Source organism: Artibeus jamaicensis, unplaced genomic scaffold, assembly GCF_021234435.1.
Source record: "Artibeus jamaicensis isolate MK-2021 breed Jamaican fruit bat unplaced genomic scaffold, CSHL_Jam_final contig_354, whole genome shotgun sequence".
Lineage (NCBI taxonomy): Eukaryota > Metazoa > Chordata > Mammalia > Chiroptera > Phyllostomidae > Artibeus > Artibeus jamaicensis.
In genome coordinates, this window is record NW_026521803.1 from 34,853,961 (window position 1) to 34,879,502 (window position 25,542).

Genomic DNA, 25,542 nt, shown 5'->3' on the forward strand with positions numbered 1-25,542 from the left:
TCACACTGTGGGCCCATCTCATCTTCATCCCCTCCCCGCTAACCTCCCCCAAGTGCCCCTGAGCCCAGACAGCGTACCACTGGGTCCATCAATCCTTCACTCCTGCTTTTCCTTGAGGAATGTGTTCTAGTGAAAGCTCGATTAGCCAGATTGACTGGAGAATGAAGTTTTCTGGTCAATGAAGAAAATATGGAAGAGTGAAGAGCTTTGTTCATTAGGAATGAGGAGGTCTGTTCGTGCCCCAGAGCTCCGAGGTCAGTTACAGCGTGGTCTTGAGAGTTGCTAATGATCTAAATTCTCCCCAAAATAAAAAGCTGTAAGATGATGATAAGCTGTAACTTCTCTCCATGGCCAGGTTAGGGAGCCATATCATTTCTCTGCCAGCCACTAAAGCCTTTCTTCTACAACTGCTTAAATATGAAAAACAAAAGCAGACCAGCAGGAGGCAAACCCCCATTTCACCAGCTTTGGAGGTGACTTGGCTCACTGATCGAGGTGAGGGAGGTGAGGGGTCACTGGGGTGGGGCCCTTTTGGTTGAATTCTCTGGTGCCATTTCAGGGGAATGTTTTCTGAGTTACAGTTTCTCCAAGACCAGGTTGTGCCTCGGTTCTTCTTTGCCTCATTTACCTTCTCACCTTCCCTCCTCCCCTCCCTTCTTGCTCCCTCTGTCTTTCCCTATTCCTCTCCTGGGTGGTAATGGTCAGATTTTATCCAGTAAAACACTTGACCTGTTTCCCACTGCTGTGAGTTGAATCCCAGTTCCTTAACAAGGCTGGCCGAGCCCTTCACCTGGTGGCCTGCCGGTCTTCTCTTGTCATTCCGCCCTTTGCTCTGAAGCCCAGCCCTGAGAGTTTCACTGTCCAGAAAGGCTTGAGGTCTGTTACCCCTGGGCCCTAGAACGTGTGATTCTGTGTGCCTCTTCCTAAGTCAGATCTTACTCATTTTCGCTCACCATTTCCTCCAGGAATTCTTCCAGGACCCATTGAAGTTAAGTTAGGATGTTCATCTTTTGTCTTTACCTGTGATTTGTGGTCTTGAGGTTTCTAATGCAGCACACTCTGTGGTAATTGTCTGCGTGTATGTAACCTCTACTGGATAGTTGACTTGTGTTTTTTTAATACACCGTTGTCGTGCCGTGGTTTAGGCACACAGTGGAAACTTGGGAAATGTGTACTGATGATGGTTGTTATGAGAGCAGAATTTAATTTGAAAGCTATTTTACTATCAGGAAGGGAGTTTGTAGTGTTATTTTTGACAAACTCGTGCAGAACTGAATTGTCACATTTGCAGATAATAGAATTATGTTTGAGAAACATATACGGTAATACTTTTATGTTGTGGCAGAAAGTCAATGAAAGAGATTAACCTGCTGAGAAATCCAACTTGATTAATTATTAAGTGGCAAAGCTGGAAGAACCCAGTAGATGTGGAAGCAGAATGGGAAATTGCAAGATCTGTGTTTTTCTTTAAATTAATGGTTCCTGAGCATCTACCAGGTGGTGCTAGGTGTTGCACTAATTGTCTTACATGTTTGGTTTCTCTTAAGCTTCGTGGCAGCTTTCTGAAAGGAGGTGTTACTGTCCATCTTTTACAGATGGGGAGGCTGAGACCCAGCGGGGCCACCTGTTCAAGATCGCACAGACGAGCCAGGACTTGAGTGCAGTTCTTTCGACTGTGAGTTCACTGTTCTTTCAATGATTATTTTCATTGTTGTTGACTGAAGTTAAAAAGCTGAACATGCTCCGTTGGCCTTAAATCCCTTTAAGAAGTAACCTTGGATTTAGAACGCACTTGAGCACCAGTAGAGTTGCGTCAGAACCCGAGAAGTCAGCGCTCTCCGAACTGATGTGTGAGTTTGATGCAGCTCTAGCCATGGCCACAGCAGCTTTTCTGCAGAAGTTTGCAAGCTGGTTTTTAAATTTGTACAGAGATTAAGAGGACCTAGAATATCAAAGCAATCTTGACAATAAGAACTAGCACATTTCTATGCTGGAAGGAGGTATCACTGTGTTTCTTTGGGGTGTACCTTTCTTGAATTCTCTTATAATCTAGGCAGAACTGGCTTTTATAAAAAAAATCTCTTATAATCTAGGCAGAACTGGCTTTTATACTGGGCTTGTATAAAATTGAAATATATACACATTATACAGTGACCCACCTAAACTATCTAAGGCAAATGAACCTTCCCCGTGTTGGCCGACTAAGGGTGCATTTTAATTACCTTCTGCCAATGTGCGAAGGGGCCTGGGCACGGGAGGGTCCCGGTATTTGTTTCCCTGTTCTCCTCTCGCCCCAGCGAGGCTCCCCCTGCTGCTTGTAGGGGCCTTAAGCTTTTTCCTTTACTGTAATTTCTTGTTCTTACCACTTCCCCTAGGCGGTATATATTTTTCTCACACACTTTGGGTGTGTAGTGTATTTGCACATGCAGGTAGGAATAGTGTACATTTACATGTAACAAAACTCGAAAATTGTGGCCTTACACAACTAGGGAGTTTATTTTTCCTGTGCAGCAAAACACTGAGTCTGAAGTTAGAGGAGTATTTAGGAAGGCCGAGCCCTCCTATTGTTTTTAACTAATGCAGCATTTTAGCAAGGATGTACCCGTGTCCGGGGAGAGACCTCAGGGCCAGTGCCCCAGTGTCCTGGACAGTTTTCTCTGCCTTCAACCTTCAGACACTCCCCCAAACCCCTCTCCCCACAGTCTGCCCCCGACCCTGATTTAATACCCTGTTAACAGCAAGCGTGTTCCGAGGCCACAAATCCATTTCTGCACATGAGTCCGTAAATAAGACTCTGTTCCCCCTCCCTAGCCAAGATCTGAAACCTTACTCCCCTGTGTCTTTCAATACCATCTTCCGGTTGGTCACCATGCCCTTTTGATAGATTATTATTTATGTAGAAGTTGTTTCTGTTTCTTCTGTATTTCACTAAAACTACCCCAATCCCAGGGGTAAAGTGTATGAATATCAGCTACTGGTTGTGATTCCCACCGCAGCTTCATTTCTGATTGTTACCTTTTAAATGTTTCACTGAACAGGCACTTCCTGTGTAGAGCTTTTTTTGTTCTTGTAGATCAGCCAAAAATTAGCACAGGGTGTGTGTGTGTGTGTGTGTGTGTGTGTGTGTGTATTTCAGAGTCAAGACAGGTTAGTTTGTACAGTCTAATTTCTTTAGAACTACTGCAGTGAACTTTGGATTCTGGCCCTCTCACCCACCCTTCAAACACACACAGACAAACACACACACACAACATAAGGTGGTGACTCCTTACTTTGGTGACACAGAACTTCTTACCTTATTTCTCAGATAAACAGTTAACTGTGATCCCCTGGGAAAGATGGAGCGAATTTCTTTACCATCAGTTTTTAGGGGAAATTGCTTCTTGGATAATTAGCGAATTTTAGGTTATGTTCTTTTAAAAGGATATATTCCTTTTAAAGGTTATGGGTTGAATTGTTTTCCCCTAAAATCCATATGCTGAAGTTCATACCTCAGAATGTAAGGTTTTTTAAGTCTTGAGAAAAGTAGTCAAGTTACAATGTGGTCACCAGGTGGGTCCTGATCCAATATGACTGATGTCCTCATAGAAAGGGAAAGCGGGAGACAGACATGCACACGGGGAGAACGCCGGGCGACGGGAAGGTGACCTGCAAGCCGTGGAGAGCGGCCCGGAACAGGCCCTTCCTTCCACAGCCCCCGGGGGGAGCTGGCCCTCCCCACCCGTTCACACCTTGTGTTGGACTGCGAGCCTCAAGAACTGTGAGACACAAATTCTGTTGTGTAAGCCACTCAGTTTGTAGGCACAGCATCTCTAGAAAACGAATCCAATCCCTAATGAAGATCCTTAATTGCCCTTAATGACAACTCTCAGGTTCTGGTCGACTGACTGTCAGTTCTTGAATTTTTGTGAGGATGCGCGGATTAGTTTTTTCCGAAATCTTTGTGATTATTTTAGCTACTTGAGAAGCTGGGTTTTTTAATGACATAAGCTATGCCTTTATCATGCTATGGATGATTATTGTCGCTTGTCGTAAGGGCAATGCACTGTTCTCCCAGGTTTTCTCGAGTCTCCCTGTCACTCGAATTCCAGAATGCTCCTGAGTGTTCCAGCAGGCGGGCCCATCTGTCCAGAGCACACACGTTCCTTAGTCCCGAGGCTTCGTGTGTGCATTCTCTTTACGCCGGGCAGTAGGCCCCGAATGGGAGTCCTCAGGTATCTGGAGAAGCAGTGTTCTCTCCAGATCTCGCCATGTCAGCTTCGTGCTGTGAGCTTGTTTAATTGAGAGGCATCTTCTTTGGGTGCTGTCACCATGGAGACTGGAGCTCCTTCCAGTTTCTCAGTTTGAGAAGATCATTGTTAGATGTGTTACTCAGCCAGGAACATGCCGTACCAAGTTTGTTAGAGTTGCTTCAGTGCGTTGTTCCATTTTCTGGTACCAAACAGAGATGTGGAAATAGTGGTGAGCATCAGGGTCGTTTATGAAATGGTGGACATGATACAGACAGGGTTTTATTAATAGGAACTAAACTTGGATTTTATTAAAAATGTATACTTTTTACTTAGAGCAAAAAGATAATTTTGGAAGAAAAAATGAATGAAGGCCATGTATTTAACAAAAAAATAAAAGATGCAATATATATATGTTTTTAGTAAACATTCCACTGTCTTCATAATTTTTTTACTTGCCTAATTTTCTAGTGACTATTCTTTTTTAAAAGAGATCTTAGCTTTCATGTTTTGTTTAATAAGTACAGGTAGTACCTTAAAGAAAAGACGTTTGCTAAAAGCATCTAGCATTTAGACCATGGCTATCAAACTAGTTTCTTTTACGAAAGTGTCTGTCCTATGAGTGTTACTGAAAGTATCTTAGGACAGTCTCAGCATTCTAGAGAGTCCATCGTTATGCACGTGTTGTTATTGCCACTTAAAAATCTTGGGTGGAAAAAGATCACCACTGTGATGTTTCTTTGGCCTGACCATGGTCAGGCCTGTTAGAGGTGACCCCCGCCCCCATGCCTCTGCGGGTCTCACAAGACTTGGCAGCGCTCTGCTTTCTGTGGAGCCTTGTTGATTGTTCCAATCTTCGTTTCCCTCTACCGTCTCTGAGCTTGTATTTAGGTATTTATACTAGAACTAAATTTTTATTATGCAGAAAGGAGTTGAAAGAGAAATCCTTTTTCTCTCAACGTTCATAAAAGGCCCTCATGACCTTGAGACATAATAGGTTGGTAATAAATACGGTTGAATGAGTTTCCCATTGAACACATACTTTTTAATGTTTAGAACTGTGAAACAACACAGAGTGTTTCTTGGCCTTGATGTTTGTTACTGGTTTGGAGACATAGAAAGATCTGGAGACCCCGCTTGTCGCGGGCAGCATGGCAGAGTCAGGCTGCTGGGTTCCGACGGAAGCTCCGCTCCTTCCCTGTTCATGACTCAGTGTCTTTATTGAGGAAGAGGAGCGACAGTGGTACTTCCTGCATGGTTCGTCGGGAGGGTCAGTTAGATTTTAATTGCATTTTACATATATAGAAATGAGATTTTTACATACTTTTTTGTATATAAAATATATGTATATACAAAATGTTTAGAAGAATGTTTAGAATTCTTAGGCTTTGGGAGTTTAAGTTGGTTTCATAATAAAAATGTGTCATATGCATGTGTGATATTTGGCATTACTCTGATAATGTTTCCAGGTTTCAAAACACAATGGCAGGAAACAGCCTTGTTCTGCCCATCGTTCTCTGGGGCCGCAGGGCACCCACACATTGCATCTCAGCGGTGCTCTTAACAGACGACGGGACCACGGTCGTAACCGGATGCCACGACGGCCAGATATGTCTCTGGGATCTTTCAGCAGAATTGGAAGTGAGTATTTGAAATGTCTCCTGCGCTTTTTATTTTTTAAGGATTTTATTTATTTATTTATTTATTTTTAGAGAGAGGGGGAAGGGAAGGAAAAAGAGAAGGAGAGAAACATCCTTCTCTTTTAGATAAATAGATCAGTTGCCTCTCACCCCCCCCCCCCAACTGGGGACCCGACCCACAATGCAGGCATATTCCCTGACTGGGAATCGAACCAGCCACCCTTTGGTTTACGGGCCGGTGCCCAATCCACTGATCCATACCAGCCAGGGCTAATCTGGTTTTTATCCTTACGGGTTCGCCTATTCTGGGCATTTCATATAAATGGAATTATGTAATACATGGTTTTTTGTGTGTGTGTGTGAGTAGCTTTTTTTCATTTAGCATAGTATTTTCTAGGTTTATTCCTGTTGTAGCATGTATCAATATTTCATTTCTTTTAAATGCCAGATATATTCCATTTGTATGGGTGTACCGCATTTATTTGTCTTTTTCTCAGTTGGTAGATATTTGGATGGTTTCTCCTTTGGCCATATTGGGTAATGCTGCTGTGAACATTTCTGTATGAGTTTTTGTGTGGACATGTCTCCATTGCTCTTAGGTATACAGCTAGTGTGAAATTGCCAACTGGACAAACGATCCGTGCATTTGGGTAACACGTAAAGGCTAGCTAGATTTATAAGTTGCAAAGTAGTTAGAGTATTGTAGAATGTGATATGCTTTCAGAAGTGATAGCAAACTAAATATGAATCAGCCACACAGTGAGGAGAAAAAAATAACACCCTTTTAAAAAAGATTTTATTTATTTACTTTTAGAGAGAGAAGGAAGGTAGAAAAAGTGAGGGAGAGAAACAGCTAGAGATACATACATCAGTTGCCTCTCACACACCCCCAATAAGGACCTGGCCCGCAACCCAGGCGTGTGCCTTAACTGGGAACAGAACCAGTGATCCTTTGGTTAGCAGGGCTGGTATTCAATCCACTGAGGCACACCAGACAGGAAAAAAAATAATACCATGTTTTACTGGAGTGATTATAAGCAGTTAAGATTTAACTTGTAAGATTTTAGAAACAATTCTTTTACTGCATGGATTTCACTAGAACATTATGTTTATTTAGGAGGGATAAAAGTGACCGAGGCAGGTGTTAGAAGTGCAGGGGGAGGCAGCTAGGAGAGAAATATCTCTCTTGACAGACGCTAAAGGAATTGGGCTATTTATCCAGGGGGAAGGAAGGCTAAATAAAAGGTGGCTCGGGTATTGTCTTTTGATATATATGGAGGGTCTTCTTAAGTATTGTACTTTTTAGCAACTATTTATGCCAACTATTAAAGGCCAGTAAAAAGAAATGTAACATTCAGAAGGAAGGCACAAAATGCCTTCTTTAAAGGTCATGATATCTTCTCTTCTTCTTTTGCTAGGGAAGGATTCAGAACTGTAGCTAGAACTTTTGCCATCTGTATCTTGGTCTCCATTTACAGGTGAAAAGGGCTCTGTGGCCGAGCAGGTGGCAATACAATGTCATAGAGAAACTGCAGGAGCAGCAGTTCAGTGGGTACCTAGAGAGATGCTAAGAGTAAAGGAGGAAACCTGTTGGTAGACATACTGTCGTTTATATGCAAAATTTGTAAAGCTTCACTGCCAGTGCAGTTGCTGAATATCTATGAGACTGGTTCCCATCCGCTTGGAGCTTCCCTTCCCATCGGGAAGCAGACCTGTGCAGAGAACCATGTCATCCATGGCATTAAGGAAAGAAGTAAATGTCACGGTGGGTTCTTAGCCTTTGAAAGCAGGCACACGGCTTGAGTCTTAGCTGCTCTGGTATGTAGTTGTGTGACTTCGGGCAACAAACCAAGTGTGTGCCTAAGCCTCACCTCCTTTGTTTGTCTGTCTGTTTCTGCCACGTCTGAAATACATCCTGCCACGAAAGGTTGTGTTAAGGATTCTATGGAGGAATGGGTATTAAGCAGCTATAACAGTGCTTGCACATAATAAAGATTTATTTAATAAATGCTAAGTATAGCATCTCAGTATAGAAAGGAAAAAAAAAAAGACAGGTAAAGGGGATTAAAAAAGAAGAGTGCTGAATGACGGCCAGCGCGGAACCAGCTAGCCTCAAGGCCCAGATTGGAGCGCTGGTGCTACTGTTTACTCTTACTTAAGAACTGACACATCACATCTTTTTATTGCAATACCTTGTATTGCCACTGATAACTTGATATCTGTCACTTGGAGCTGTGTGGTCGTTGAAGATGGACAGTTTTTGTGCATCAGTTGACTAGATTATTTTGTGATACTTCTGTGTACTGATGGTATGTGAAAATGTTTAGTTAATGACTATGACATACATTTTTATGGAATATGGTGAAATATAAATAAGAGGTATAAATGTAATACCATGCCATATATTTACTTTTTTCTTCTGATTAATAATATTAATGCTTATTCCCTCTATAACTCTTGATTTTATAACTGTGATTATAATTGTGATTTAGCACTGATACTAGGCATTGATGTATTTGGGGATGGTTGTCTCTGTATCGCAGTCAATCTTTTCCATTGGTCAGTGTGTCTGTGTTTATGCCAGTGCCATGCTCTTTGGATTACGAGAGCTTTATAATAGAGTTTGAAATCAGGAAGTGTGAGGTCTCCAACATTGTTCTTCTTTCTTAAAATTGCTTTGGCTCTTTGGAATCCTTTGTCTTTTTTGTTTTTAAGATTTTATTTATCTATCTTTAGAGGAGAAGGGAAGGAGAGAGGGAGAGAAACATCAATGTATGGTTGCCTCTCCTGTGTCCCCTGCTGGGAACTGGCCTGCAACCCAGGCATGTACCCTGACTGGGAATCGAACCATGGTTGTTTGGTTTGCAGGCTTGTGCTCAATCTACTGAACTACACCAGCCAGGGCTGGAATCTCTCGAATTGACTCCAGAATCTCTTGAATTTTTGGAGGGTCCATATGATTTAGGAATTGTTTTTTATTTCTGTGAAAAATGCCATTGGAATTTTGATAGGATTGCATTGAATGTATAGATGGCTTTGGGTAGTATGGCCATTTTAACAATATTAATTCTTCCAACCCAAGAATGTACAATATTTTTCCACTTGTCTTCTCCCATTTCTTTCATGATTGTTTTACAATTTTTTTCTACACAGGTCTTTCACCTCCCTAGTTAAATTTTTTTCATAAGTATTTTATTTTATATTTTTATGCCATTGCAAATGTGATTGCCTTCTTAATTCTCTTTCAGATATTTTGTTGTCAGCGTGTAGGAACACAACTGATTTTTGTATGCTTATTTTGTATCCTTCAACTTACTTGAGTTTGTTGATTGGTTTTTCCAGTCTTTTGGTGAAGCCTTTAGAATTTTCTTTATATAAGATCATGTCATGTTCAAACAGTGACAGTTTTACTTCTTTCTTTTCAATTCAGATGCCTTTTATTTTTTTTCTTGACTAATCACTTGGTCTAGGAGTTACAATAATATTGAATAAAAGTGGCAAGAATAAACATCCTTGTCATCATGTTCCTGATCTCACAGGAAAGGCTTTTAGCTTTTTCATGGTTGAGTAGAATGGCAGCCTTGTCATGGATGGCCTCCGTTGAGGTGCAGTCCTTCTGTACCTAGTAAGAGTGTCCCACCTTTTGGCGTCTCTGGTCCACCCTGGAAGAAGAAGAGTTGTCCTGGGGCACACTGTAAATGCATTGTGACGTGTAATCACACAAAGAAAACTTGTTGTGTTTTAGGTAAATTTACGATTTAGTGTCGGGCCACATTCATAGCCGTCCTGAGCCACGTGTGGCCTGTGGGCCGCAGGGTGCGCACCCTTGATAGAGTTTTTAATCATGAAAGGATATTGAATTTTGTCAAATGCTTTTGTTGCCTCTGTTGAGATGACCATCTGATTTTTTAGCCTTACCCAAGTATTTTTGTCCATTTTCTAGATTCTGGTGGAAGTAAAGTCCAGTTTCTAGTTTCCCTATTATGGCTGAAAACAGTAGTTCCAAGCAAAGCCATATACATAAGATATAAAATTAACTGTTGGTAAATTTGACTTTTCTTGAGAGAAATTAAAGAATTGATGAAGAGCTTTCCTTGCAGTGAAAGAACACTGAGTCTTTGTAGAGAGGCAGGGTTGGATGTGAGAAAACGCTGTGGGCCTGTTCTAACCCTAAGTAATGATTACATTTTTCTCTTAATTATAACTGCAAAGGATGGCTGAGATGAATTTGATTTGGAAAATGTCTTCAGCTGTCACATACAATCTCAGTACTCTTCCAGTGCAATATTTAATTCTGAATAATTTAGTTTTCCTATTAAGTTAGGATAAATTGTTTGCCAGATGGACACCTTTGGTGCTACAAAGAGGCTTTAAAGGTATTTGCCATGTTCTTTTTCACTAGATCTTGCAATATGTGGCTATTCAATACAGTCTTTATATCTTACATGTTATATTATTTGTATGTATTAAATATTCAATTAAAAAATACATTCCCCAAATAGCATAAGGCCCTGAAGTAATAACATGTAGTTTGGTACAAAGTGGATAAATCTGGGAGCGTATTGTCAGACTGCTTTAGAATAGTGGATATTCTGTGTAGTTGCATGACTTTGGGCAATTCTTTCTGTAAGGTATTATGTCACTAAATCATTATCCTGTGAAGGTCATTCTTAGTTCCTGACAGTTAATGTTGGTATCAGCATTTGGGAGGATTTCTGTACTCTATTTTTTTTTTTTTGTATTTGGCGATGTCAATCTAGACACTTCAAATGTGCTTTTAGATCAAAGAATCTATTATTTAAAAAATAAGTGAGGTTAAATTATTTTACGTGCTAATTCACACTCTGAACCTGATTTCCCAGTATACTCCAGCTTAGAGCTTAAGACCTGCTGCCCTGGTGTGAACCCCGTCTCCATCACTCTGGTTTTGATGCTGGACAAGTAATGTCCCCTCTCGGTGTTCCAGCTGCAGTGTCAGAACCACCGGGCAGGGAGACTGGGAGCAGTAAATAGGTGGCAGTCACTGTCCCGTTCTTCTTAGTGTTTTGGTATTCCGAGCAATTCTTCTCAAATCTATATCTTTATATTCACGTGAATATTTAACTGGATCCCTAAAAAAGATTAATTTTTTAAAATTTGGTTCTCATACCATGGATGTGTGTGTTTCTAGGTTAACCCCCGAGCACTGTTGTTTGGTCACACGGCTTCAATCACCTGCTTGTCTAGAGCATGCGCTTCTGGTGACAAACAGTATATTGTGAGCGCGTCCGCTAGTGGGTAAGTGTTTTCTTCTCCCCTGAGTCGTCAGTCTTCACTGCAGGGAGTCCCAGTGCAGCAGTGAGCAGGGAAGTACTTCTTTCGTATCTTAACTAAATTCTTGAGTTGTTTAAACTCAAAGATACTTGGAAATGTGGTTTTAGAAATGTGCATTTCATCTTTATTAATGACTTTTATAATACTTTTACTATAATGTATTATGTCTTTACCTTGCTTTTGGGAAACTCAGAATACCATGAAAGCTGAAGTTGAGCATTATCCTGGTGTTGCTGTTGAGTTGACGGGCATCTCTAACAGTTTTTAAAACCTGATGATGCTGCACTAGCATCAGATTGGGAGGTGCAGCCACACAAAAGATCATGTAGCTGTATTGATGTATACTAATACACGAGTGTAGCCACATGTATTCCTAAAGCTCGGAATGCAACTTCCTTTTGGAGAGAGATTGTTGGACAGTGGACAATGGATACAGAGTGTACAGAAGTTTAAAACCTTTTTTGGTGCTTAGAAAATTGTACATGTTCACAATATGTCATTGAAGAGAGTTGGGGAACTGGAAGGTAATTATCTAAGTTGTGTCCTCCACCCTCCCCATAACTTTATGAATTTGAAAAGAACCTTGTATGACTATTTGGAAGAAGAGTCAGCATCAGGTAAAAACATAGTACTTTTTGGTCAATTCAAGTATGACTCACGTTAGAAATACATAGTCTAAATAGACTGAGCTTTTTTTGAAAAAAATCGTTTCATGCCATGTGAGATATAGAAAAGGGCATTTAAGTTGTTTTTTTTTAAGAGAAGGAAGACATTGGCATTTCTGCTTTTGAATATTGGGTTTTTAATTTGACATGTAAGCTTTTCTGCCTATGCATTTAATAAAACTTCTGCAATAAACACAGAATCAAAACTGGAATACTATATTTAATTTGAAAAGGCTTAGAATTTTAACTTTATTTGTTTTTTGCAGTGCTAAGTTTTATAGTTCTGTTGATAACCATTCCAGTGCTATAAATTAGTAGTTTATTTCTTGTTTTTGTCTCTTGCCTCTCTCCCGCCCCACCATGTCACTTGGGGTTCTGCTCTGCTTTGTTATTATCCTAACCTTGAGATTGAGGTTGAGGGAGCAACCACTATCCGAATCAGCCAGTATCTGGGACAAAGGCAGAGGACAGAGAAAGTTCTGGAGAGTCTTGCATCAGTTCTAGCCAGAACCACTCACAGTACTCCACCGACCAAAGGGGAACTAGAAGTGTAATCCTACCAAATGCTCAGAAACAGTGTGGATCAAGGCGGGGTGGGCGGGTTGGAAAGGAGGCTGGGACGTGAGTGGGAGGACCAGGACTTTTGATGAATAGCAATAATGAGTATGCACTACTTTTTCTGAAACACACCAGTTTTAATGGAAGATTGCTCTTATACCACTGTGACAGAGTTGAGCAGTGCTTTTAAAAATCCAGTTTAAAGTTTGCTATTACTTCGCTTTATAGAGAGATGTGTCTCTGGGATGTGAATGATGGCAGATGCATCGAATTCACAAAATTAGCCTGCACACACACTGGTATACAGGTGAGTATCTACTTCTGTAACTGCCCAAGTCAGCACAGTTACTGCAGGTATTTGAGTAAAAAATGTTTTTTAAACACTGCACTGTATTTTTCTGTTAAAGTGGGTGGGGCGGAGAAGACAGAATGAGAGCAGTGGAAGTGTTCCTCATGCAGTGGTATCGTGGGCATCTCGGGGGAGGGGCGGTAGAGGAGCCCGAAGGGGGAGGCGCCAGGTGGGTAAGTCACCTGGACCCTAAGTAAGGGGATTCTCTCCTGCTGGAGCCCTTCTGGTTCCGCTCGTCTTGACACAAATTGACCCACTTTGCGGATCATATCCTTTCCAGTGTTTGTGTAGTTGGTGCTGAGGTGCGCTGTTTGACTTTCCAACTCTGTACAAGAAACGACCATTCCCTGTGGCTGGCTCGCCCGGGAATTTGCACAGGAATTTGTGGTTTCTGACTTACGTTCCTAGAACTCTTCTTACTCTTTCGTAATTGTCAGGTTTTTGTGCTGCTAGTCACTCATCATTTACTGTGTTGAGTGTAGGGAAAATTGCAAGTATATAGGAAATATGATTTATGTTCTTAACGGGGAAGGAGAAGGAAGAGAAGAGAACTTACATTTTTGAGCAGATATTGTGTAAGCATTTCTTGTGTGGTGTTTCATTTAGTCCTTCCCACATCGTTTCTAATTAAATGCGAGTGTCGTTTCACACATAAGGAAACAGACCCAGCGGATTAAGTGACTTGCCCCCGTCTCACAGTGAGTCATTCCAGGGGCCAGGATCCCAAATCAGGTTTCTCTGACTCAAGGGACTTGTCCTTTCTGTCATACTGCCTCCCTGAAATCAAACCACTGCAGCCGTTTGCTGCAGGAAAAACCTTCTGTGCCAGCCCAGATTGAAAAGCAGTGGAAATGTCTGTGGGGGAGGTGGTGATGAGCGTGATGTAGGCACAGGCCTGTGAAAATTTTCCTTTTCAATGCTGTCAGGTGTATGCTTTTTATTTAAAAGGCATTTGTTGTATATTTTCTATCATACAAAGGACCTTCAAGGTTCATAGAGAGAAAAGGTTAATAAAATGATGGAGAGTCATTGGCTTGATAGGCCCCTGTAATTGGAAAATTATATACAAATGTCTTGAACTCCTTGGATTGAGTATTGTGACAGTTGCATAACTTTATGATTTAAAAACTTTTGGTTTACATTTTAGGAAGAATATCTGTATTTATTCAGCATTTTTCCAGTGCCGCCTCTTTATCAGATCCCATGGCAGGCCTTCTGCAATTAGGCTGGCCGCCAGCTCTAAGGAGAAGATGCTCCTTGCAGGTTCACTGGCGCATGACAATTGTTTCCTGTGTGATCTTCACCCTCTCGGGTGCAGAAGCGAGTTGTTTTTATACACAGAGAAACGGTAAAGCTTGGTGACTTGCCCTTTCTGAAGTACAGCGAAATGCCAGCGTAGGAGACTGTCATGTGGGGACATCCCTGCTTAATATTCTCCTCAGGGCACTTTCTTTGCCAGTATGTAAGTGTCTAAGAAGCCAAATTAGTGTTTAAAAGATTGTTTGGGAGTTGAACTTCAAAGCCAAAGGTGGGAGGCACTCAGGCAGGCAGGCGTGGGAAAATGCCCCGCCCTCAGGAGAGGCCTCTTTTCTGGTGCCTGCGGCGCGCCTGTCTCTCCCGGCTGGTGTTGGATGATCAGTGACCAAGTTCGCCTCTCTGCACCCAGCCTTTGCTCCTTGGCACCCCCTCCCCTTCTGTGGGTCAAGACTACCTCTGGTTGCATTATCACACGGGAGTGCCTGGCAGTCCCCGGGCCCCCTAGGTTGTGTGTCGTGCTTTTTGAACCAGCCTCCTGAGGTCTGGAGGTGCCCCCCTCTCGGTCTGCGTTTTAGCGCATCTTCTCTCAGTGTTCCAGTGGTGCTGCCTTGCCCTTACTGAATGTGCCGATCAGTGTGTATGTGTGAGCAGTTGTCCCTTTTACACAAGCCTCTCCACGTTGGAGAAAAGATTGTATTTCTCCGCAGACATGTTGGGCCCTGACACAGGTCTAACGGCTGTGGGAGCAGATTGGCCCCGGGTTTCTTAGTAATGTCCCACCTGTGGAATGGTTACAGCATTGCCTTGTGTGCCATCTAGCTTGCCCTCGTGTGATTCGGGCGAGGTCTCATCCTTGGGAGGTGGTAGTCTGGGAATCAGAGGTCTTTACCTTCAAAAATCCCATAGGGGGATCATTTGAAAGAGAGTCATGATTTTTGAAGCTAAGGTCCTTTTTGGATACGATGTTGGCCTTGTTGAGATAGTTATTTTTCCTCGGCTCTTCAGTGGATGGAAACCGATCTTATCCTTTGGACTTAGTTATGTTTGGCAGCAGCGATACACCGATTGTGATTGTGTTGGCTCTTCTTCTGTTTTCCTTCCACGAAGTGTAAACGTGTTCTCTGGGAATAGTTGACAAAGTTGTCTCATCCTCTAGTTTGAAATAGCACACTTAGGTTCCTCAGAATTTGCTTCCGATCATAATATGTTTGACCATCTTCTAAAGTTTGTTTGGTCAGAGCTAGTAATTATAATCCTGTAACCACCTATTCCTATTCATCTAAAATTGCTATTACTTTTGTGACCCATCTGCGCCTCTCCTTTGCTTTAATTTGTGAATCTGATTTTATTTTGATAGTTTATTAATTCATTCAACCATCCTCTTTCTGATGCTTCAGGAGGATAAAAAGGAGAATTGGGAATTTTCCAATGTAGTTCAAAAGGGAGGATAGGTGTGAGGAAAAGAAGAATATTTGTTAGATATTTTGAAATATAATGTAACTTGATGTGTATATGTGCATACATAGACATGTAATATATACCGCATATTACACATCTGGAAGTATTACTGAAAAAAATAAGCCTCATAACTGATGAATGCATGTGACTCATGTATCTTTGCAAAGAACATTTAAAATATTTTTCCTTCCAGTTCTACCAGTTCTCTGTGGGAAATCAGAGAGAAGGGAGGCTGTTGTGCCACGGCCACTACCCTGAAATCCTTGTGGTGGATGCCACCAGCCTGGAGGTGTTGTACTCCTTAGTGTCAAAGATCTCTCCGGACTGGATTAGCTCCATGAGTGTCATTCGATCCTGCCGAACACAAGGTCAGTGGTGTGGTACCTGTTTGGAGCATCAGCTCCGTGGCTTAGGCTTAGTTCACTGTAGAGTTCTAGAATGTGCCACATATGGATATGTTTGGCCATGTTCGTCTATTTAAGAAATAGCTAGTCGTTTATGGTCCATCTCTACCTTCATAAAGGATTCTTTGGTTGAATTAAGATTTAAAGTGTTCGGTTATTTCCATTCCGTGTAATAGCCACTAGCTTTCAGCAGTCGCAGTGTGGGGGTGAGTTCCGGAAAGGGAGGAACGAGGTCTTAACCCCTCGCAGGAAGGGCGGGAGGAACTCTGGTTCCACCTGTGCATTTCTTGGGCGTGGTTTTGTCACTTGCATGAGGCATAGGAAGTGTTTCCATTTTATGTGAAGCGAATGAAAAGGAAGGGGATTGTGCACAGTTAAATTTAGTGAGAGTTCCGGGTGTGTTTGACTGCACTCTTACCCAAAGCTTGTGAATTTAGGTTTTCATCTTGTCTTTCTCTTGATCACGATCTGTGGGGGTTGTATTGTGTCTAGAAGGCAGGCAAGAGAGGTGGGAACGTGGGTGAATGAGTGCCTTGAAGGAGTCAAGTGAGTTTGCGCATCCATGATAAGTAATTAAAAGTTACGAATTTTGAAGATAACAGTTGTTAACATAGTAATCGAGAATTTTTTAAATTATTAAAAATGTAATTACAAACAAAACATAATTTCAAGTAGCTAGAAACAGCTTTTCCCTGAATTCCCAAAATTTGGTCATCTCTATTTTGTTTCAGAATCTACTTCCTGTTATTTTATGAAATACAGAATTATGTTTTTATGCCAGTTATAAAAGGTACTGTTATGCAGTTTAATGAAAGCGAACCAGGTTCCATGTTACTATTGCGATGGTGTTTCTATTTGGAAACAGTGTAGAAACAGAAACACTGTATTTCTAACCTTGGCTTTTTGTCCCTCCTTGGCGCAGAGGACACCGTGGTAGCCCTCTCAGTGACGGGCATCTTGAAGGTGTGGATTGTTACCTCTGACGTGAGTGGCATGCAGGTGAGGCAGATGAGACTGGAATTACTTTCTCTGTGTTCCTTATGAAGTCTTCAATTTCAGTAGTGACATGTGTGCCTTCTTTTCTTAAAGGGGAAAGGAAAAGCTAGTTTTTTAAAACAGCCTTACTGATACAGGATAGAAGGTCTCCTAGTAACACACTCCCTGTAAGTGGATTAATTTTTTCACTTTTGATGGTCGACATTGGCTGTATCAAGGACAGAAATAGAGAGACATTGCACAGGATCGGAAGTAGAGAAACATAGAGAAGAGAGAGGATCTTCCTCAGTTGTTTCTGTTTAAGTTCAAAGTTAAAAAAAGTAGTTTGCTCTAGGGAAAAAAATAAAGCCAAGCATCACAAAAAAAGTATGTAAAGCCAACTTCCTCAGTCCCTGTTCTTTGGGCTTGCATTCCTTGGTACTTTTCAGTAAGAAAGGTGGATCCGTTTTCTGACAATATTGGTGTTAATCTCTTTAGCCAGGAAAGTTTTAGACATTAAATCTGGGGAAAGCTGGATGAGTTGATCAGCCGTTTTTAAACACGAAGGCATGTGTAGCTACAAAAATTAGGGTTGACTCAAAACTTTTATCAGCTGTTATTGCCAGAGTGATGCCACTCTGGTTCTCATCAGTATTTAAATCCTGAGTGGTGTTGTAGCAAAGATGCCATTCCCAGATGTTTTTATAATGTATTTTTATTGCTTTTTACTGCCTTGGTTCTCACACGATGGACAAAAATGACCATTGCAAGTGATGTCTTTATTTCATTTTTTTTATTATTGTGCAATAATTTTAATTGGCAACCAAGCCATTCCTAAAATTTTGCTAATCTTTCCCTTTCAGGATACTGAGCCAATATTTGAGGAAGAATCCAAACCAATTTATTGTCAGAATTGCCAAAGCATCTCTTTCTGTGCATTCACACAAAGGTCGCTTTTGGTTGTGTGCTCCAAATATTGGAGGGTAAGATAAATAACAAGTAAGAAGCTGTACTTTTACCCTTTAAGATGTTTGCCCAAGTCTGTGTGGCTCTGTTGGTTGGAGCATCGTCCTGTAACCAAAAGGCACATGCCTACGTTGTAGGTTCAGTCTCTGGTCCAGGTGCGTATGGGAGGCAACCAGTTGATGCTTCTCTCTCGCATCGATGTTTCTCCCTCTCCCTTCCTCTCTCTAATAGCAATGAAAAAAAAATGTTTTCAGGTGAGGATAAAAAAAAGATGTTGGTTTATCAGACTTTTAAAGATAATGGTCAGGAAAAACTCAGTGCAAGAATATTTAAACCATTTGCTATTCATATGCATATTTTTGAGGTATTGGGGTTTGGCCATATATTACTGTCTTTTTTGTTTGTCTATAGAATGATCAGTTAATGATTGTTCTATTGATCTAATTTCTGCTTTTGCTACTGCTCTAGTTTTTGTCTTGTGAGCGTAGTATAAGCAGTGGCGGGCGTTTTCCGCAGGCTGCCATCTCTCTGCAGGTGGTTACCATTCCCAGTCGCCATTCTGTTCCGAAGTCAGGAAGGTCTCCCTCCATCACTTCAGAGCTAATGAAGGAGTAGATTATTTCCACATTACCAGACTTGAACATTTTTTAATAGAAAAAGCTTCAGCATACTTTGACTTCTTGTGCCAGAGCTTTCCATTCATTATTTATTTTAATTCCTACAACTGAGAGAGGAGGTGTATTAGTTATCTAATGCCACATAACAAAAGCATTCCGAAACAGCCCAGACAGGTATCATCACCCATCTAATACGTGAATCACCAGCCCATCTGTGGGTCAGGGTCTGGGCACAGCCCAGCTGGGTGCTGGCTCAGGGTTTCTTGCAGGCTGCAGGATGTTGGCTGAGGCTGCTGTCTCATGGTAAGGCTCCCTCTGGGAGGGTCTGCTGCAAAGCTTACTCACGTGGCTCTTGGCAGGCCTCAGGGCCTCCTGACCATTGGCCAAGTAGTTCCTTCCCAAGTGGGCTTCTCTCTAAGACAGGTCACCACAGGGGAGCTGCTTCCCTCAGAGTGAGCGCAGAAGAGATTGTGCAGCCAAGACCAACCCTACCTTGGAACTGAGAGCTCATCACCTCGGCTGCATGCGGTTGTCTAGAAGCAGTCACAGAACCCAGCCTCCACCTGGGGGAGAGGGTCTCAGGAGGGTGTGACTGCTGGCAGGGGATCGGTGGGGCAGTCCTAGAGGCTGCCCAGCACAGTGGGAATTGTCACTTTCCCTGTTGTGCAGGTGAAGCAACCAAGGCATCGGGGAGGATAGATAGCTTGACCAAGTTCTCAGGTGGGAATACAGTTGCTGGACTGCAGTTCGGGGATCCCACTGCAGCAGCTCTCCTTGCTACCAGGCTGCCCTGCCTTGAAGGGGAAGGCTGAGTGGTGGAGGGACTGACTAAGGCAGCAGCATCTTACGTTATCTCGCCACCTCTGCTGTTCCAGAACAAGGTTAGAGGGAGAGCTGGTGGCTGCTTAGTTTGTGGTGAGCTCTCTGCAATCCTTCCTTTGTCTTAAAATTCAAAATTTATGCAAATAGTAATAAGAAATAGTACAAGAGGACATAGTGAAAAGTCCACACCTGGTACTTCCCTTCCTCTCACAGAGGTATTGTTTAATACCAGTTTTTTTTGTGTGTACTCATTTTATAAATTTTATAATCATGTGAGAACAGCCTTTTCTTAAATGCATACATAAGAGTGAAAAGCCAACTCACAGAGTAAGAGAAAATACTTACAATATACACATATGGTGAAGGACTGGAATACTATTTATAAAAAACCAACTCCTGCAAATCAAGACGCAAAATACAACTAAGCAGGAGAACGGACAAAAACATTTCCCCAGAGGGAAGCCAAATGGCCAGTGAGGATAGAGAGGTGTTCGGCTGCACTAATCCTCGGAGAAGTGCAGACAAAACAGCACCAAAGTGAAACCACCACCCACCAGAAAGACTTTTTTTGGTACATTTATTGCCGTAAAGAAGTTTTCAATTTTAGTATGGTTAAGTTATCATTTTCTATTGTACGGCCTCTGAAACAGTTTGTGACACGTTCTAAAGGGCTTGCCACAGCTGAGATTTACATCTTTTTAATCTTTTTTTTCTAATGTTTGTGTGAGTTTACCTTATATATCTCTGAATCTTTAATCTGGAGTGAATTTTGTATAAATACCAATTTACTTTTATGACGAATAGAACACCCCCAAGTTCCTGATGTCGTTTGTTGAATAATTCACCTTTCTGTTCTTATGCCTCTGTGATACACTTTTTTCCTGTATTACTTGAGTTTGTCCCCTGACTTGGTTTGTCTGTCTGTTCATGTACTAACTGTATGAACTTCATTACAGCTCTGGCAGTAGCTGTCATGTTCTATTCTCTTCAGCTTTATCATTTGTCTTAATAGACAATAGGGCAGAAGGGTGGTCTTCCTTTGTTATCCTTTCTTGGGCTTTTTCTTGGCTATTCTTGTAGTACTGATGTTATAGACTGAAGAATGTTGATGTCATAGCAAGTCATGGGGAATTCAGCGAGGGTTTGTTCTGATTTCAAGGCTCTTGCACAAGCAGCGTCATTGTTTTTTCTTTTTCTTTAAAGAAAAATAGAGTAAAAAACTGGGCTATTGAATTAGTCATGCCTCCTGGGGAAATCTTCTACCAGTGCAGAATGCACTTTTTTCAAATCTTGAAAGTGGTAGAAAGGAGCATTCTGGTAGGAACTGTAAGACTGGGCTGTCGTCCTCATTCTGTCACTTACTGGACACATGGCCCAGAGCAGATGACGGAACCCTCGTTTACGTCCGGGTCCTGCCTGTGACAAGGGGCAGCAGCACCTGTCTGCTTGCCTCCTGAGGTGACAGTCGGGGACATCTGAGAATGGTGGAAGGTCAACAGCCTGTGTTGCTGTTGACGTTATAGGGACTTTAGTGTGAGAATTATTAAATTAACTGAGTCTACTGACTTTTTATTTACAGTGCTTTGGAACATTGATGTAAAGAGGTAAAGTGAGGTGATTCCCCCGTTAATCAGGAGGTATTCTGATATCAAAGTCACCTGTTAGAAATGTCACTGGACAGTATTAAAACAGGAGTCAGCACCGTGCGTCCCGCAGGTTGGTTCCCAGTGCAGTCGTTCTGTCGACGAGGCAGGCTGGGGACTCCACCCTGCAGCCCTGCTCCGCCGCCGGTCCTGGTTTGCTGTCTCACTGCCCCGCTGGGCTCCTCCTAGTGTCTCCCTCTTGACTGTCGCTGTGGCCCGAGCTCACTGACCAAATGTCTTTAACTGACTAGCAGACTCGAAAGGCCTGAGGGGGTTAATTGGAGGCTAGAAGTTTTTTCCTAGTTTGTGAAGTTGGAGTGCAGCTGCCTCTCACTTAACCGACTCCAGCGCAGACTCGACTGTGACCGTCTCATTCCTCGCAGGTGTTTGATGCTGGAGACTACTCCCTGCTGTGCTCCGGTCCCAGTGAGGACGGGCAGACGTGGACCGGAGGCGACTTTGTGTCGGCAGAGAAAGTGATCATCTGGACCGAAAATGGGCAGAGTTACATTTACAAACTCCCTGCCAGGTATTCAATAAGTAATAAGTTAGAACTTTAATCATAGGCAAGATTCTGAAGTTGGGGTATAACCTGAAAGTGTGAAAACATGGGTAGTGTAAATATTTAATTAGTGTAGGTAAAAAAAATCTCAGAGCTTCTTGGGTTAAATGAGTAATTGCAGTTTAACTTCTAAGTACAAAAATTAGGTGGGTTTTTTTCTGAAATGGTATTTTAATGATATTCATTATTTAATTTAATGCTAAATTAATTATAATTAAAAAACACATTATTTCTATGTCAAAAACCTCATCATGTGGACTGACAAATAAACAATGTCAGTATTTTAATTGCGTGTTGTATTTTTCTGACTTTCAGTTGCCTTCCAGCTAGTGATTCTTTCCGCAGCGATGTAGGGAAAGCGGTTGAAAATTTAATTCCTCCTGTACAACATAGCCTCTTGGCTCGAACAGATAAAGAGGTAAGATTATTCAGGTATCATTTATAATTGATAATTACATTGGCAATTTTTCATAACTATATTTTTGGTGCCTCTTCATAACTAATCATTTGAAAGGTTCACTCCAGTTCAAGGCACTGCATTAGATACTGTAAAACACTTTGACATGGTCAGGTATAAACACAATTTTAATGTTTGCAGACCTTAAACATATATTATACCTACAATATAGTGTTCACCATTCTCTGGGAATACAGATGATTTAGTGCTGAACTAAATCAGAACTAAATCAGATGATTTAAATCAGAACTAAATCAGATGAACTAAATCAGAACTAAATCAGATGATTTAATACTGAACATGGTGAAATGACTTTCTGATAGAGACTGTACTGATGGTGTGCGTTTATGTTGTGCTGTCATGCGATTGTAAACACGGTGCAGAGGGAACACCCCGTGGAAGGGCTGACATCATCACGCAGTAATGCTAACTCATAGCAGGTCGTTATTCCAAAAGGACATCGCAGCATCTCCCCCGAAACAAGTGCTTTAAATGATTAGACTTTAGAAATGAAGAATAAAAAGCATTTTTCTCTATTAAAATCCAAGTTTATTTATGATTTCTTAAAGCTTGGTTAATATCAATTTAAAGTTGACAGCTTCGTACTGAGTTTTCAACTCTTAGTAGTGGTTCTTTACTAGTAAGAAAGAAGCTTTGGTTTTAAAAATAAAGTTTCCTTCATACCTGGGCTTCCATGGCTTTATCATTCTGAAAATTGTGCTCCACCTTTATGTGGAAAGACGACCAGGGGAAGGGAACTGTTCTTCACCACGACTGTGTTGAATATACAGAATGTGCACGTGTGTGCACAGTGAAGGTCTTCTGCGGCCTCTCCTGCTTTCTCTTAACTTCCACTTCCACTCCCTGTCCTTCACTCCAGGCAGTCACTCCCAGTGGAAGTACCAGGTGCGCGTGTTACAAAAAGTATACAGAAACAAAAAATAAATTCGTTTCCTGTTTCTTTAAATAGCAGCTCCCCAGTGCATTTTAAATGAAAAGATATCACTATGCGCTATGAGACACTCATTTATTGAAATACAGAATATTGGCTATTACAGCTGCCGAGGCGACTTCTCCTCCTTCAGCATGTTATCGATGAAAACTTTCAGTGATTTTCAGGATTCAGAAAGTCAAATAATAGATTATGCTCTGTGTGTGTGTGTGTTTGTGTGTGTGTGTGTGTACACATATTTCCAAAGGCTACAAAACATAATTAGGTTATTTGTTAACTATAATCATCGAAACTGAAGTCTGTTTATTATTGCTTTTCAGGGTAGGATTTTATGACATTAAATCATAATGTTTCTGTGTGAAATATTTTGTTTAAAACGTGAGCTAAAGATATTTGAACGATTTTTTTCAGTTGCTCATTTGTCCTCCTGTTACTCGGTTCTTCTGTGGACCCAGGGAGCTCTCCCACAAACTGTTAATTCAGGGAGATTCTTCTGGAAGATTGAATATTTGGGACATATCAGACACTCCTGATAAACAGGAAGGTAAAGAAGGTAAGAGCGAGTCGGGTACAGCAATTTCTGAATTCCGAGTTCTTTAACAACCTAGATACTAACCACTGAATAACAGGTGTCATGTCATTTTCTTCTTAGCATTATGGTTGGTGACAATTATTCTGTGGTATATTACTAAATCAACTCTAAGCATGTTTATTTTAATATTTTTTATTGTTTTCTAACATGCACAATGTTTTTTTCTTTTTTTCTTTTTTATACACAACCAAACCTCCACAGGATTGGATATAACAACTTCCATTAGTCTGCAAGAGGCATTTGATAAGCTCATTCCTTGTCCTGCTGGAATTATAGATCAGCTGAGTGTGATTCCCAATAGTAACGACCCTCTTAAAGTGACCGCGAGTGTGTACATACCAGCACACGGACGACTCGTGTGTGGCCGGGAAGACGGAAGCATCGTCATTGTGCCGGCCACCCAGACAGCCATCGTGCAGCTGCTGCAGGGGGAACACATGCTCCGAAGAGGTAGCCCGAAGCCCCGCCCGTGTCTGAGTGTCTGGAGAGCTCCGGGGGCTGCAGCACCAGCAAGGCTGGCCGCTCTGCACTCGGCAAACGCACTGCGTCAGTGCCCTCGTTAGTGGGCGCTGCAGTTGCCAGAGTTTAGTGTGCAGACGAGAAAATAGTCAGTGCCCGTTCTTGGAATAAGTAGTATTTGATTGTGAATAAAGAAGTGTCCGATTTTATCTCTTTGATGTATATTAATAGTTCCATTTACTACTAGTTACCTCTATGGTTTACTAAATAATGACCAGTGTTGTCCTTAATACCAGTCATCTTTTAGAACAGTGCTCTCCAGTGGAAATATATATGTGTAATAATGAGTGTAATTTTCTAGTAGCCACATTAAAAGAGTAAAAATGAAGCAGGTAAAATTAGTTTTAATAATATATTTTATTTAACCCATATAGCAAAACTATTTTCGTTTCAGTGAGATATTTACTGTTATTGTTTATGTTATAAGGCTTTGAAGTCTCGTGTACATTTTACATGTACAGCACACGGGAGTCTGGACTGGCCACATTTTAAGAGCTCGATGGTCTCACTTGGCTGGTAGCTACTGTAGTGGACAGAGCAGTTTCAGAAGATAAAATCAGACGCCTTTTCTTTGTTGAAATTTGTAGCTGTTTTGACAATTCTTGTTTACTTTTATTTGTTGAAACTTTGCAAGACTTTTATTTTCCCATTTTAAATCCAAAACCTCATCCGCAGGTTGGCCACCTCACAGAACTCTCCGTGGTCATCGGAACAAAGTCACATGTTTGCTATATCCTCATCAGGTCTCAGCTCGCTACGACCAAAGACACCTGGTATCTGGAGGTGTGGATTTTTCGGTCATAATTTGGGACATATTTTCTGGAGAAATGAAACACATCTTCTGTGTACATGGTGGCGAGATTACTCAACTCCTAGTTCCACCTGAAAACTGCAGTGTAAGTTGATCAAAAAAGATTGTTTTACTGCGGCAGAGTGGACTTATGTTGCTATCGGGCTTCATGTAAGTGGAGCCTAGGATCACTTAGAAGAAATGTGACAAGAGAATTCACAAAACTCTTTTAATTTTAAAACTAAATAATGGTAACATGTAAGGATTAGGCAATGTCATGATTATTTACTGTAGGGCACATAGAAATAGAAGACGCCTATAGTGTATTTTTCCTTGTTAGTAGCTCCTAAATAGCATAGCTTATCCTTCAAACATAGTAGCAGTTCAGGATATGTTTATTGGATGAAGTTTCAATTTTCTGTTTAAAATAATTTTAATATCCCCAAAGACATTCTAGAATCTCATTATTTTCAGGTCTATCTGAGCAAAAAGACAGGTAAAATATACTTTGGTAGAGGCAAAAATGGTTATCAATACTTATAATTAGGGTTTGTTTGTATAAACAATTGTTGTGTCAAGGGAAAGTGTATCAGGCACTGGGGGTGATTTTGGAAACTTGTGTGCACCCCTTCGAGAAGGCGCATTGCTTTCTCAGTGACATTTGTGTCAGGCTGTGATATCAGATAGGAAACACACCAATTCTAGGCATACGAGACTTCAGGAGAGCTTTAGATCGATAAGGAACAGAACTGTGATTAGTTCATCAAGAACTTG

At 41.4% G+C, this 25,542-nt stretch overlaps 1 protein-coding gene across 4 annotated transcripts in view; it reads left to right on the plus strand.

Moving 5' to 3' along the window:
* Window positions 1-25,542, plus strand: part of WDR7 (WD repeat domain 7) — a 292,206-nt gene that overhangs the window by 12,999 nt on the left and 253,665 nt on the right. For all 4 annotated transcript variants that reach the window (XM_053664157.1, XM_037151997.2, XM_037151995.2 and 1 more), the window contains exons 2-13: window positions 1,596-1,675; window positions 5,699-5,870; window positions 11,040-11,146; window positions 12,634-12,712; window positions 15,663-15,837; window positions 16,796-16,872; window positions 17,712-17,831; window positions 21,280-21,425; window positions 21,774-21,876; window positions 23,279-23,420; window positions 23,661-23,909; window positions 24,654-24,874. In XM_053664157.1, coding sequence (XP_053520132.1) covers window positions 5,712-5,870; window positions 11,040-11,146; window positions 12,634-12,712; window positions 15,663-15,837; window positions 16,796-16,872; window positions 17,712-17,831; window positions 21,280-21,425; window positions 21,774-21,876; window positions 23,279-23,420; window positions 23,661-23,909; window positions 24,654-24,874 — 1,578 coding nt within the window. In that variant the 5' untranslated portion in view covers window positions 1,596-1,675; window positions 5,699-5,711. The remainder of the gene's footprint in view (window positions 1-1,595; window positions 1,676-5,698; window positions 5,871-11,039; window positions 11,147-12,633; window positions 12,713-15,662; window positions 15,838-16,795; window positions 16,873-17,711; window positions 17,832-21,279; window positions 21,426-21,773; window positions 21,877-23,278; window positions 23,421-23,660; window positions 23,910-24,653; window positions 24,875-25,542) is intronic.